This window comes from Elephas maximus, chromosome 13, assembly GCF_024166365.1.
Source record: "Elephas maximus indicus isolate mEleMax1 chromosome 13, mEleMax1 primary haplotype, whole genome shotgun sequence".
NCBI lineage: Eukaryota > Metazoa > Chordata > Mammalia > Proboscidea > Elephantidae > Elephas > Elephas maximus.
Window position 1 is genome coordinate 23,653,901 of NC_064831.1, and position 12,414 is coordinate 23,666,314.

The 12,414-nt window shown below is 40.9% G+C and overlaps 1 protein-coding gene across 1 annotated transcript in view; it reads left to right on the forward strand.

Moving 5' to 3' along the window:
• Positions 1–12,414, forward strand: part of PDGFC (platelet derived growth factor C) — a 266,007-nt gene that overhangs the window by 185,543 nt on the left and 68,050 nt on the right. Inside the window, exon 3 of the mRNA XM_049852879.1 lies at positions 11,579–11,759. Coding sequence (XP_049708836.1) covers positions 11,579–11,759 — 181 coding nt within the window. The remainder of the gene's footprint in view (positions 1–11,578; positions 11,760–12,414) is intronic.

Sequence of the window (12,414 nt, forward strand, 5' to 3'; positions counted from 1 at the left end):
TTCTCTTTGTCCCTCCTTATCCAACTAACCCCCCAAAATTGTTTATACTTGCTAATATCCTTTCCTCTACGTTTCTACTTTCATTGCAGTGATTTCTCTGATTTCATGTTTTTCATTGTTATGAGAGTTATCTTTGTAAAAACAAACATAAAAAAATGTAATCATATTGCTTCCTTCATCTAAAATCTTCCAGGGCTTTGCCTTGTGTGTTGCAGGGGTTTCAAAGTCGGATACCTACAGAGGCAAGTCATATAAATAAATGAAGATATCTGTGTATTAAAAAGAAAAGAAAGAAGAAAGTAGAAGGGATTAAAATAATAATAAAAAAAAAACTAGAAAGAGGATATCCCATCTAAAGGAAGCTATTTACATTTAGCTGCAGTCCAAGTTACCCTACAGGAATGAAGGCCAAGTGTCCATTCGTTATTCACCACACATTGACACAGTGATTACCATGCGAGGCGTTGCTCTAAATGCTTGGAATAAGGAAGTAAAAATAACATAGATATCTTCTCTCCGGGAGATGACATCAGTTCTGAAGATCTGAGCCTTCACAGAGTCACGCTAAAGCTGACAATAATTAGTCATATGAGATCTTCAAATTGAAAGACACAGAGAGAGAGAAATCAGTCCAGGTTTTTCTGTGAACTTTCATTTTTCAAAATGTTGATTTAAATTTTCTACAGAAACATCAGGCTTATTAAACCTGTGCTTATCTGTTTGTAACGTCAGGCCTACAAAATAATATTCTAATATGGTACTCCGAAATACCAAGGCCTTCAGACCTAAACTTATTTTTCCAGCTTGATTTCCATCTGCTTCTCTGGTTCCCATTTGCTGTTCACAGGTTGTGCTGGGCCTTTTCCTCCTTCCGTTGTGTCTTGGGCGTTGTACTTCTAGCTATAATGCATTTCCATTTCTCTCCATTTTTAACCTTAGTCAGTCAGTAGTCGTTGTTGTTAGATGTTTTCAAGTTGGTTCCAACTAATACAGACCCTATGTACAACAGAACAAAATGCTGCCAGGTCCTGTTCCATCCTCACAATCATTGCTATGTTTGAGCCCATTGTTGCAGCCACTGTATCAGTCCATCTCATGGAGGGTCTTCCTCTTTTTGCTGACCCTGTGATGTCTGTCTTAGTTATCTAGTGCTGATACAACAGAATTACCACAAGTGGATGGCTTTAACAAAGAAAAATGTATTCTGTCACAGTTTAGGAGGCTAGAAGTCTGAATTCAGGGTGCAATCTCCAGGGGAAGTCTTTGTCTCTGTCAGCTCTGGGGAGAGGCTCTTGTCTTCAGTCTTCCCCTGGTCTAGGAGCTTCTCAGTGCAGGGACCCCAGGTCCAAAGGACACTCACTCCTGGCTCCTCTTGCTTGGTGGTAATGAGGCCTCCCGTCTCTCTGCTTGCTTCTCTTTTTTGTATCTCAAAAGAGATTGATTCAAGATACAACCTAATCCTATAGATGAAGTCCTGCCTCATTAACATAATTGCCTCTAATCCTGCCTCATTAACATCATAGAAATAAGATTTACAGCACACAGGAAAATCACATCAGATGACAGAATGGTGTATAATTACACAATACTGGGAATCATGGCCTAGCCAAATTGACACACATTTTGGGGGGACACAATTCAATCCATAACATTACACTCTTTGGCTCCCAAAAATTCATGTCCTTGCCACATGTAAAACACATTCACCCCATTATATCATAGCAAAAGTCTTAAATCAACTCCAAGTCCAAAATCCAAAAATTCCTCTTCATCTGTGAAATCTAGAACACAAGTTGTATGCTTCTAAAGTACAATGGTGGAACAGACACAAGCTAGACATTTCAATTACACATGGGAGAAACTGGAGGGAAAGAAGGGATAACAGGCACCAAGCAAGTTAACAGAACATATTACATTAGCCCTCAAGGCTTGAAAATAACCCTCTGTTCTTTAACACCTTTTCGGCAATGACCCTGCCCTCCAGACTTTGGGTGTTGGCCACACTCTCTGGATACTGGGTGAAGGCCTCTTGGCCCTGGGCTTCAGCTCTGCCTTCCAGGCCCACTGGAAAGGCAACTCTGCTCACTCGCATTTGGGCAGCCCCAGCTTTGAGCATGGGATTCAGCCCCATCCTGCTGGCACTCATGAAAGGCAGCCTTGCACTCTGGAACAGAGTTGAGGAAGATCTGACTCTTTGGAAACCTAAACCCTAGAGGCCATGGCTCCATCCTTTGAGACCCCAGAGTTGGTGGCCCTACCCTATGAGATCGAGGCAGCGCTACTTCCTACGATCCTTGTCTCTTCAACTTCTGATTCCTGGTTCCTTGGAATCTTGGCCCCTTGGGGCTCACACCCTGTGTCTGCCCTGCTTGGGGCAAGTGTTCCAAAGCGTTCCAAAGAGTGTTCCAAAGCTCTTTAGGTCCTCTGATAAGTGTCTGGAGGCACCCCATTCCGCCACTAAATTTCAGCTGGAAGGCGCTCAGCTTTCTTGTCTCGTGGGTTTGGCAAGCCTTGTTTCACCCATAAGTGCTCAGAGGCCCCTCAGTCCATAGGAAACCTCCTGCCAAATGCACTCAGCTCTTTTGCTCCATGGGTCAGCTCTAGTACCTTCTCATGCTGATCTTCTGGTTCTGCTGCTGGCTGTCCCCATCTGTGCCATCTCCAGTGTAACAGCTCCCCTCACTTCCTTCTGAGCCGTCACCAGAATTGTCTTTGACATCCATAATTCCACTAACAGTCTCTTCAAGGCAATCTAGGCTTTTACCACTGGGTACTTTAAAACTCTTCCAGCCTCTATCCATTCACAGTTTCAAAACTGCTTCTGCATTTTAGGTACCTCTTAGAGCAGCACCTCACTCTTCCTGTACCAAATCCTGTCTTAGTGCTGGTATAATCGAACTACTACAATGGCCTTAACAAAGAGAAATTTATTCTCTCGCAGTTTAGGAGGCTAGAAGTCCAAATTCAGGGTGCCAGCTATAAGGGAAGGCTATCTGTTTTTGTCGGCTCTGGGGAAACGTCCTTGTCATCACTCTTCCCCTGGTCTAGGAGCTTCTCAGTACAGAAACTCTAGGTCCAAAAGACACGTGCTCCTCGCCCTTCTTGCTTGGTGGTAATGAGTTACCTCTCCCCCATCTCTATCCTCTTCAAAAGAGATTGACTCAGAGTGCACCTTAATCTTGTAGATTGAGTCCTGCATCTTTAACATGCCTCTAATCCTGCTTCATTGACATCATAGAGGTAGGATTTACAACAAATAGGAAAATCACAGCAGATGGCAAAATGGTGTATAATCACACAGTACTGGGAATCATGGCCTAGCCAAGTTGACACACATTTCTAGAAGACACAATTCAAATCCATTACAATGTCTTTCAGGGACTTGTCCCTCCTGATAACATGCCCTGAGTACCTGAGACGAAGTCTCGCCGTCTTTCCTTCTAAGGCACATTCTGGTTGTACTTCTTCCAAGACAGATTTGTTTGTTCTTCTGGCAGTCCATGGTATATTCAGTATTCTTTACCAACACCACATTCAAAGGCACCAATTCTTCTACTCTTCTCCTTACTCATTGTCAACCCTTTGCGTACATATAAGGCATCTGAAAAAACCATGGCTTGGGTCAGTACACCTTAGTACTCAAAGCCATCTTTGCTTTTTAACACTAAAGAGGTCTTCTATAGCAGATTTGGCCAATGCAATACATCATTTGATTTCTTGACTGCTGCTTGCATGGGCTTTGAGTGTGGATCCAAGTGAAATGAAATCCTTGACCACTTAAGTTTTTTCTGTTTATCTTGATGTTGCTTATTGCTCCAATCGTGAGGATTTTTGTTTTCCATACATTGAAGCGTAATCCATACCGAAGATTGTGGTCTTTGATTTTCATCAGTAAGTGCTTCAAATCCTCTTTGTTTTCAGCAAGCAAGGTTGTGTCATCTGCATATCGAAGTTGTTAACGAGTCTTCCTCCATTTCTGATGCCACATTCTTCATATAGTCCAACTTCTCTGATTATTTGCTCAGCAAACAGACTGAATAAGTATGGTGAAAAGATACAACCCTGACACACACCTTTCTTGACTTTAAACTGTGCAGTTTCCTCTTGTTCTGTTTGAACAATTACCTCTTGATCTATGTACAGGTTCCTCATGGGCACAATGAACTGTTCTGGAATTCTCATTCTTCACAATCTTGTCAATAATTTGTTATGATCTGCACAGTTGAATGCCTTTGCATAGTCGATAAAACACAGATAAACATCTTTCTGGTATTCTTTGCTTTCAGCTAAGATCCATCTGACATCAGCAATGATATCGCTCTTTCCATGTCCTTTTCTGAATCCCGCCTGAAATTTCTGTAAGTGCCCTGTCGACGTACTGCTGCAACTGTTTTTGAATTATCTTCAGCCAAATTTTACTTGTATGTGATATTAATGATATCCTTTGATAATTTCTGCATTCTGTTGGATCCCCTTTCTCTGGAATGGTCACAAATATGGATCTCTTCCAGTCAGTTGGTCAGGTAGCTCTCTTCCAAATTTCTTGATATAGACGAGTGAGTTTCCAGAGTTGTATGTGTTTGTGGAAACATCTCAATTGATACTTCATTAATTCCTGGAGCCTTGTTTTTCGCCAATGCCTTCAGTTCAACTTGGATTTCTTCCTTCAGTACGATTGGTTCTTGATCATGTACTACCTCCTGAAATGATTGAATGTCGACGGATTCTTTTTGGTACAGTGACTCTGTGTATTCCTTCCATCTTCTTTTGATGCTTCCTGCTTTGTTCAATATTTTCCACGTAGATTCCTTCAATATTGCGACTCAAGGCTTGAATTTTTTCTTCGGTTCTTTCAGTTTGAGAAATGCCAAGGATATTCTTCCCTTTTAGTTTTCTAACTCCAGGTCTTTGCATATTTTACTGTAATATTTTGTCTCCTTCAGCTGCTCTTTGAAATTTTCTGTTCAGCTCTTTTACTTCATCATTTCTTCCTTTTGTTTTAGCTACTTGATGTTCAAGAGTAGGCTTCAGGGTCTCTTCTGACATTCATTTTGGTCTTTTCTTTCTTTCTTGTCTTTTCAGTAACCTTTTGCTGTTTTCATGTGCCTTCTTACTACTTGTCTGGTCTTCAGTCATTAGTGTTCAGCGTGTCAAATCTATTCTTAAGATGGTCTTTAAATTCAGTGGGATATACTCAAGGTCATACTTTGGCTCTTGTGGCCTTTTTTTCATTTTCTTCAGCATCAACTTAAACTTGCATATGAGGAATTGATGGTCTGTTCCACAGTTGGCCCCTGGCCTTGTTCTGACTGATGATATTGTGCTTCTCTATCTTCTCTTTCTATAAATGTAGTTAATTTGATTTCTGTGTGTTCTGTCTGGCAAGGGCATGTATAGTCACCATTTATGTTGTTGAAAAATGTATTTGCAATGAATAAGTCATTGGTCTTGCAAAATCCTATCTTGGAATCTCCAGCATTATTTCTTTCACCAAAGCCATATTCTCTAACTACTGACCTTTCTTTATTTCAAAATTTTGAATTCCAGTCACCAGTAATTATCAATGTATCTTGATTGCATGTTTGATCGATTTCAGACAGCAGAAGTTGGTACAAGGCTTCAGTTTCTTCATCTTTGGCATTAGTGGTTGGTGCATAAATTTGAATAATAGTCTTATTAACTAGTCTTCCTTGTGGGCTTATGAATATTATCATATCACTGACAACGTACTTCAGGATAGATCTTGAAATGTTCTTTTTGAGGAAGAATGCAACGCCATCCTTCTTTATTTTGTCATTCGTGGCGTAGTAGACCATATGATTGTCTGATTCAAAATGGCCAGTACCAGTCCATTTCAGCTCACTAATGTCTAGGATATTTTTGATGACTTTTAATTTTCCTAGATTCATACTTTGTACATTCCATGTTCCAATTATTAATGGATGTTTGCATCCATTACTTCCCCTTTTGAGTCTTGCCACATCAGCAAGGTCAACTCTACTTTGAGGATGCAGCTTTTATCCAGTCGTATTTTGAGTGCCTTCTAACCTGAGGGGCTCATGTCTTGGCATTATATCATACTGTATTCTGCTACTATTCATAAGTTTTTCACTGGCCAGTGTTTTTAGAATTAGATCACCAGGTCCTTCTTCCTCATCTGTCTTAGTCTGGAAGTTGTGCTGAAACCTGTCCACGGTGGGTGACCCTACTGATACTTGAAATACCGTTGACATAGCTTCCAGCATCACAGCAACATACGAGCCACCACAGGATGACAGATGAGTGGTGTTCTATCAAATGTCTTAGAGTGAGTTCTCTGGAGAAGCAAGACTAGTGAAGCATATATGTACAGAGAGAGACATTTATCTGTAGGAAATGGCTCACATGGTTGTAGAAGCTGGCAAGTTCCAATTCCGTGGGTTAGGCATCAGGCTGGATGCTTCTTCTGACTCACATGGGTACAGGGGCTCACAAACCCAAGATCAGCAGGTCAGAGGGACAGCTACTTGCTCATAGACTGTAAAAAAAATAGAAGCTAACAAACCCAAGATTGGCAGGTCAGATGGCTGGCCACTGGCTCATGGACTATGGAGGCTAACAAATCCAAGATTGACAGGTCAGATGGCAGGCCACTGGCTCATGACTATGGAAGCTTACAAATCATTGCAGGTACTCATTGGCAGCCCAAATGTCACATCCCTTTGTAAGTCAACCCTAATCTTACTGTATACAATTACTATCACTTTTCCAGTGTTCCAAAGTTCTTCCAAATACTCTCATTAGAGCACTTCGCAGTGTGTTTTACGGATCCTGAGCCCAAAGAATCTATAGTTTCATCTTTGTGTCTTGAGAGAATCTAACATAGCACTTTGCACAAAGTCAATGTGTAATAAACACTTATAGAATGATTGACCAGGCTTTAAATCTAGCAGTGGTGGTAATCCATATCAGATAGATTTATCTACCAAGCACAGAACAAAGATTTCTCCTATGAATAGAAGCTTTGTTTCACTTGTAAACAATCTTGATATAAAAACTACTCTCTGATAAAAATGGTGATTATGCACTGTGGTATCATTATATCTGAAATAGTTGCCTAGGTCCATTCTACACACTCCTCCTACGTCCCAGCGCACATATGCCAAAACTCTTGAAATGGTTATACTGGCTGGCTTGTACCTTTGTTATTTATAGCCCTGGACTTGTCATATGATATAGCAAAAACATTCTCTCCTGTTTGTATTTGAGTTTTCTTATTTATTGCTTTTAAACTCCCAAGGCTATGTTCAAAGATAGGTGTGTGGGAGATGAGCGGGAGGGATGCACGGTAGAAATGAGAAGCAGACTTTATCGAATGGCACATGTATGCCAGTAATAATGTTTTAGACACTGTACGTATGCTGTCCTGTTTTTCCTTCCTAAAACATCCCTGTGAGGTAAGTTGCGTTACCCTCAATTTACAGATGAGTAAATGAGGTCGAAATAGGTTAAGTTACATTCCATAAGAGAGTCATAGGTATCTCCTTAAAAGTATGATTTATAAGAAAAATTAGTACACCATATACTTGGCCATTTTTCAACGTTATTTTTCTGTAAAGTTAGTACTACACACAAAATAAAAAATATATTGTTGTTGTCTGGAATCTACTGGAAACCCTAATGGCATAGTGGTTAAGCACTACAGCTGTTAACCAAAAGGTCAGCAGTTCGAATCCACCGGGTGCTCCTTGGAAACTCTATTGGGCAGTTCTGCTGTGTCCTATAGGGTCACTATGAGTGGGGATCGACCTGAGGACAATGTTTTTTTTTTTTTTCCTTTTGGGGGGGATCTACAGAATATAGACTTTTTTTTTTTAATCTACTGGTGATTTTCTACCTAGTCAGACTTCCCTTTTATATAACTAAAGTTTTGAATGCCCTTTTTAGTATTCTGAAAAACAATTCATAGAAATGATCGCACACACACTTTATTAAAATAAACATAATGGCCCTTACGTTTATAAAGGAGAAATAATAGCAAAGTAATTTACGTTAAAATAATATGTATTTCAATACATAAATGCTCAGCACAGTGATACTGGAGAAATAAAAGGAAGTAGCTAGATGTTTCCATCTTTTAAGTAGACTCATTTCAAATGTGACAGCTATAGATATAGTCTAATGTGCATGTGTTTAATTATTTTAATTGTGAAGCAAGTATTACAAGCAGTGTTGCTGTTGGTGACATGTTTTTCTAAAATGGTGAGTAGTTCTTGGTAAAGTTCCAAACAAAGGACAGACTTCCCTCAATTTTTTTGGTAGTTGAATTTCTGAACAATGTGGCTTAAATGACAACTGTGTAAAACATGCTTGTGTTTATATGTAACATTGTTAGGTTTCAGGCTGGGATGAATAATGGCAGAATTTTCACCCACATGATTTGTCTCATGATATATTTGGAAGGCATGGGGGGTTTGTGGCAAGAATTTGATTCTGAGGCTTTGCAATGTTGAGATTCCCTGGTCCTTGCACATGACATTTCAGTAGTGTCCTTCTCACTCCTGGTCCTTGAGACAACTAAGTGACTGTACACATTTATGAAACATACTCTGTCTTAGTTACTATGAATATGGCATTGGGGTGGCGTCTGACCTTCTCTGACTTCTCAGGGGAAAGGACGACGAAGATCAACAGCACGAGGCTGATTCCCATCAGACAGAGGCCAGACAAGCTTCCTCACTCTGCCATCTCTACCAATTCTGACACCAACTTCCCCTCCCATAGCACTCTCTGCTGGGTTCATTGCAGTGGCCACACAGAACACATAGTCACAATTATGGGGTTTATTAGAGAAGCAATAGTTACAATTAAGGCCCAAGACCACTCAGTTCTTTCATCAGGATATCCTCTCCCCATCTGTGCTGGCAGGCACACCTCTCCCTGGCCTTCAGTCTCTGCCCAAAGGCACTCAGCTTTCTCTCTCCATGGGCTAGGAAGGCCACTGCGCCATCTGCTGCCAGGTCTCTGCTGCTGGGTCTCTCCTGTTGGTCTTTCTTTCCTTGGTGATGGTGGGCTCCTCCCTTTCTGCTCTGGAATTAGCTGTCTTTTAAGGCAAAACTGACCAATCCCCTTGGTAGGCCACAATTACCCCATCCTACAGTCACCTGGGTGGGAGTTATAAGACCGTGGCTAAGAAAGGCCACAGACAAAAGTAATTAATGGCACTGCAGTTACTTAGTGCTGCTATAATAGAAATACCACAAGCGGATGGCTTTAACAAACAGAAGTTTATTTTTTCACAATTTAGGAGGCTAGAAGTTTGAGTTTAGAGCACCAGCTCTACAGGAAGGCTTTCTCTCTCTGTCGGTTCTAGAGGAAAGTCCTTGTCTCTTTTAACTTCTGCCCCTAGGCAATCTTCATGTGTCTTGACATCTCTCTTCCCCAGTCTCTACTGTCTTGCTTGCTTATTTAATCTCTTTTATATCTCAAAAGGGATTGATTCAAGATACGCCTTAATCTTGCCTCATTAACATAACGGACATAACCTAATCTTCATTAACATAACCTTTTAATCCTACCTCGTTAATATAGCAAACAACCCATTCACAAATGGGATATAACTACGTGCAGAAGTTGGGATTTACCATACATCACAAAATGGAGGATAATTACATCAGATCAAAAAATGGAGGATAACTACACAATACTGGGAATCATGATCTACCTAGCCAGGTTGACACGTATTTTGGAGGAACACAATTCAACCTATGATAATTCTCCTATGGGGCAATACTGCTGCAAAATGGTGGTAGTGGTAGTCCCACAACCTAACTTCAGGGGGGATAATGTGAATCAAGATCAGCCCAAGGCTGATTCCTATGAGGTAGAGGTCAGATATACCTCCACCCTACAACCGTTTTACCAATTCTGACATCAGCCATCTCTCCCACGGCACTCTCTACTTCTCTGCTGAGTTCAATAATTCATTGCAGTGGCCACATAGAACTCCCAAACTACACTTACATTTAGTTTATTATGGAAGTAACATGGTACAACTTGGACTCAGGTTCAACAGGCTACAACTCAGGATTACGATCAGGAAACATGTAGGCAATGTCTGGAAGGCTCCCCCAAAGAAGAGAGCATATCCCACCCTTCTTCAGTGCAGGGCAGCTCTCTCAACTTTCTGGCCGTACAAGCAAGCAGACCCTTCTCTCAGCCGTGCACACCGCCTCCCGGCTTTGTAGGCCTCCTCTTAGCCCCTGAGGAAAGGCTTCTCTTCTCCCTGCCACCTGTCACCACCGACTCTGCTGCAGGGCCCTGTCCAGGCCTGTCATTGTCTTCACTGTTACAGCCTTTGACACATGTTACAGCTCTTTTAGAAGGTTCCTTGCCTCCTTTCTCTCTGCTTCTCTTCTCTCTTGCCCTTTCTCCCTTCTGCTTCTCCCTGCTTCCTGTTTGAAAAACCTCTGTGGGGTTAACTGCATATATACATAAACTCCTCATCAATTTCAAGGCATGACCCTCCCACCAGGGCCACGAACTGACCACTCTTGTCTCAGTGGGCCACAGACACTTCATTTGCATAGTCTATAGTCACTTCATGTGTGTAGTATACTGATCAGTCCCTGCAAGGCTCATACCAATCACAGGGCAGGCTACAGCCCAGGACCGCACAAAAAGTACCAAGGAAATGTAACAAACCCTCTGGGGTAGAAAACATAGGGCAAAGAAAACTCCTTAGGGCTTAGGGAAAAAATCTGTCAAGATGTTTGTCCGAAGAACCAAGGCAAAAGGCCACATAAAGAGGCTCATTTTACCACAGCTTCTCTCAATGAGAATCAGTGATGTAAACCTTCCTAACCAAAATTAATCAAGTATTCCTTATGTTTAAGGTACTGTGTGCAGAGCTGTGTGAAATAGAAATGCCTAAGATCTGATTTCTTTTTTCAAGAGTTTCACCACCTTATAATTCAGACAATAGGTTACTTACACAGGATAAATATTAAAAATATGTGCTTATCAAAAAGAGAAAGATGACCGTGAGCCGAGAACACCAGGAAAGCTTCATGGAGGTCATAGAGTACAAAGTGAGATTTGAAAGACGTGTACATACTGAAATGACTATAGAAAAGCTTGCATCCCAGATGAGGAGAAGGAGCCAAGAAGTGTGCCTGGGTTGACGTACTTCACTCTCAGAGAGTAATGGGTAATAATAATAGAAATTGGGATTGAGGTAAGTCATGCCCATACCATACCTGATCTTGAAAATTATTAAATCGAGTTATTCATTAATCGAAGATCAGGTATGGTAGCTCCGTACAGAATACTAAGTTTTGAGATGGCTAATTAGTAAATTTGGAGTTTGTTAACAGTCAAACTGGAGGGCTTAAAATAGAAGACTCATATTTCCTAAAAGGAGAACATATTTTTAGTGTTTTCTCATCTTGGGAATATTTAATTATATTTACTCAGCTGAATTCAGGGCTAACTCACAGCTGTTGACAACAGATGCATTGTGGATCTAGAGACGTGTGAATTTGAATTGCCAAAGTAACAGGTCATGAATTTATGTCTTTTATTCTCTGTCTCCCTACAGGTATGATTTTGTAGAAATTGAGGAACCCAGTGATGGAACTATTTTAGGGCGCTGGTGTGGTTCTGGTGCTGTGCCAGGAAAGCAGATTTCTAAAGGAAATCAAATCAGGATAAGATTTGTATCTGATGAATATTTTCCTTCTCAACCCGGGTTCTGCATTCACTACAGCATTGTTATGCCAGTAAGTACCATTTCGAGAACTGTGTGTTTAAGTGAGTCCGTTATGTGTTTATTTTTATACTTTCAAACTAGAAGAGGAAGAAAAACAAAATACAAAAATATTTCCCTAGCTTGCATTCCCACTTCTAATTCAAGTCACTATAGATTGTTTGTTAGCAGAATTAAATACCTTAACGTTACCAAAAAAATATAATGTGTTTTTTTCAACATTTAGAAGACTGTAGCCTCCCTACCTCACAATTCACTATCTGGTTTTTCAGTGTTGATGAGAAATTACATAAGGTGTATGATGGTCAAGGTTGTGTGTCAACTTGGCTTTGCCATGATTCTCAGTGGTTTAGCAGTTATGATGTAGTTTGGCAGTTATGTAGTGATGTAAACTGCCAGCTTGGTAATGATATAGTTATCCCCCATTTTGTGATCTGATATAATCATCTTCCTGATGAAATTTGATATAATGTAATCACCTCCATGATGAGATCTGCTATGAGCAACCAGTCAGTTGAAACGGAGTTTCCTTGGGGGTGTGGCCTGCCACCAGTATATAAATGGACATTCCAGCCAGGCTCCCACTCTGGATCCTGTGTCCGACTCATCATCATCTGACCTCTGATTCTTGGGACTTGAGGCAGTAGCCTGCCATATAGCCTGCCAGT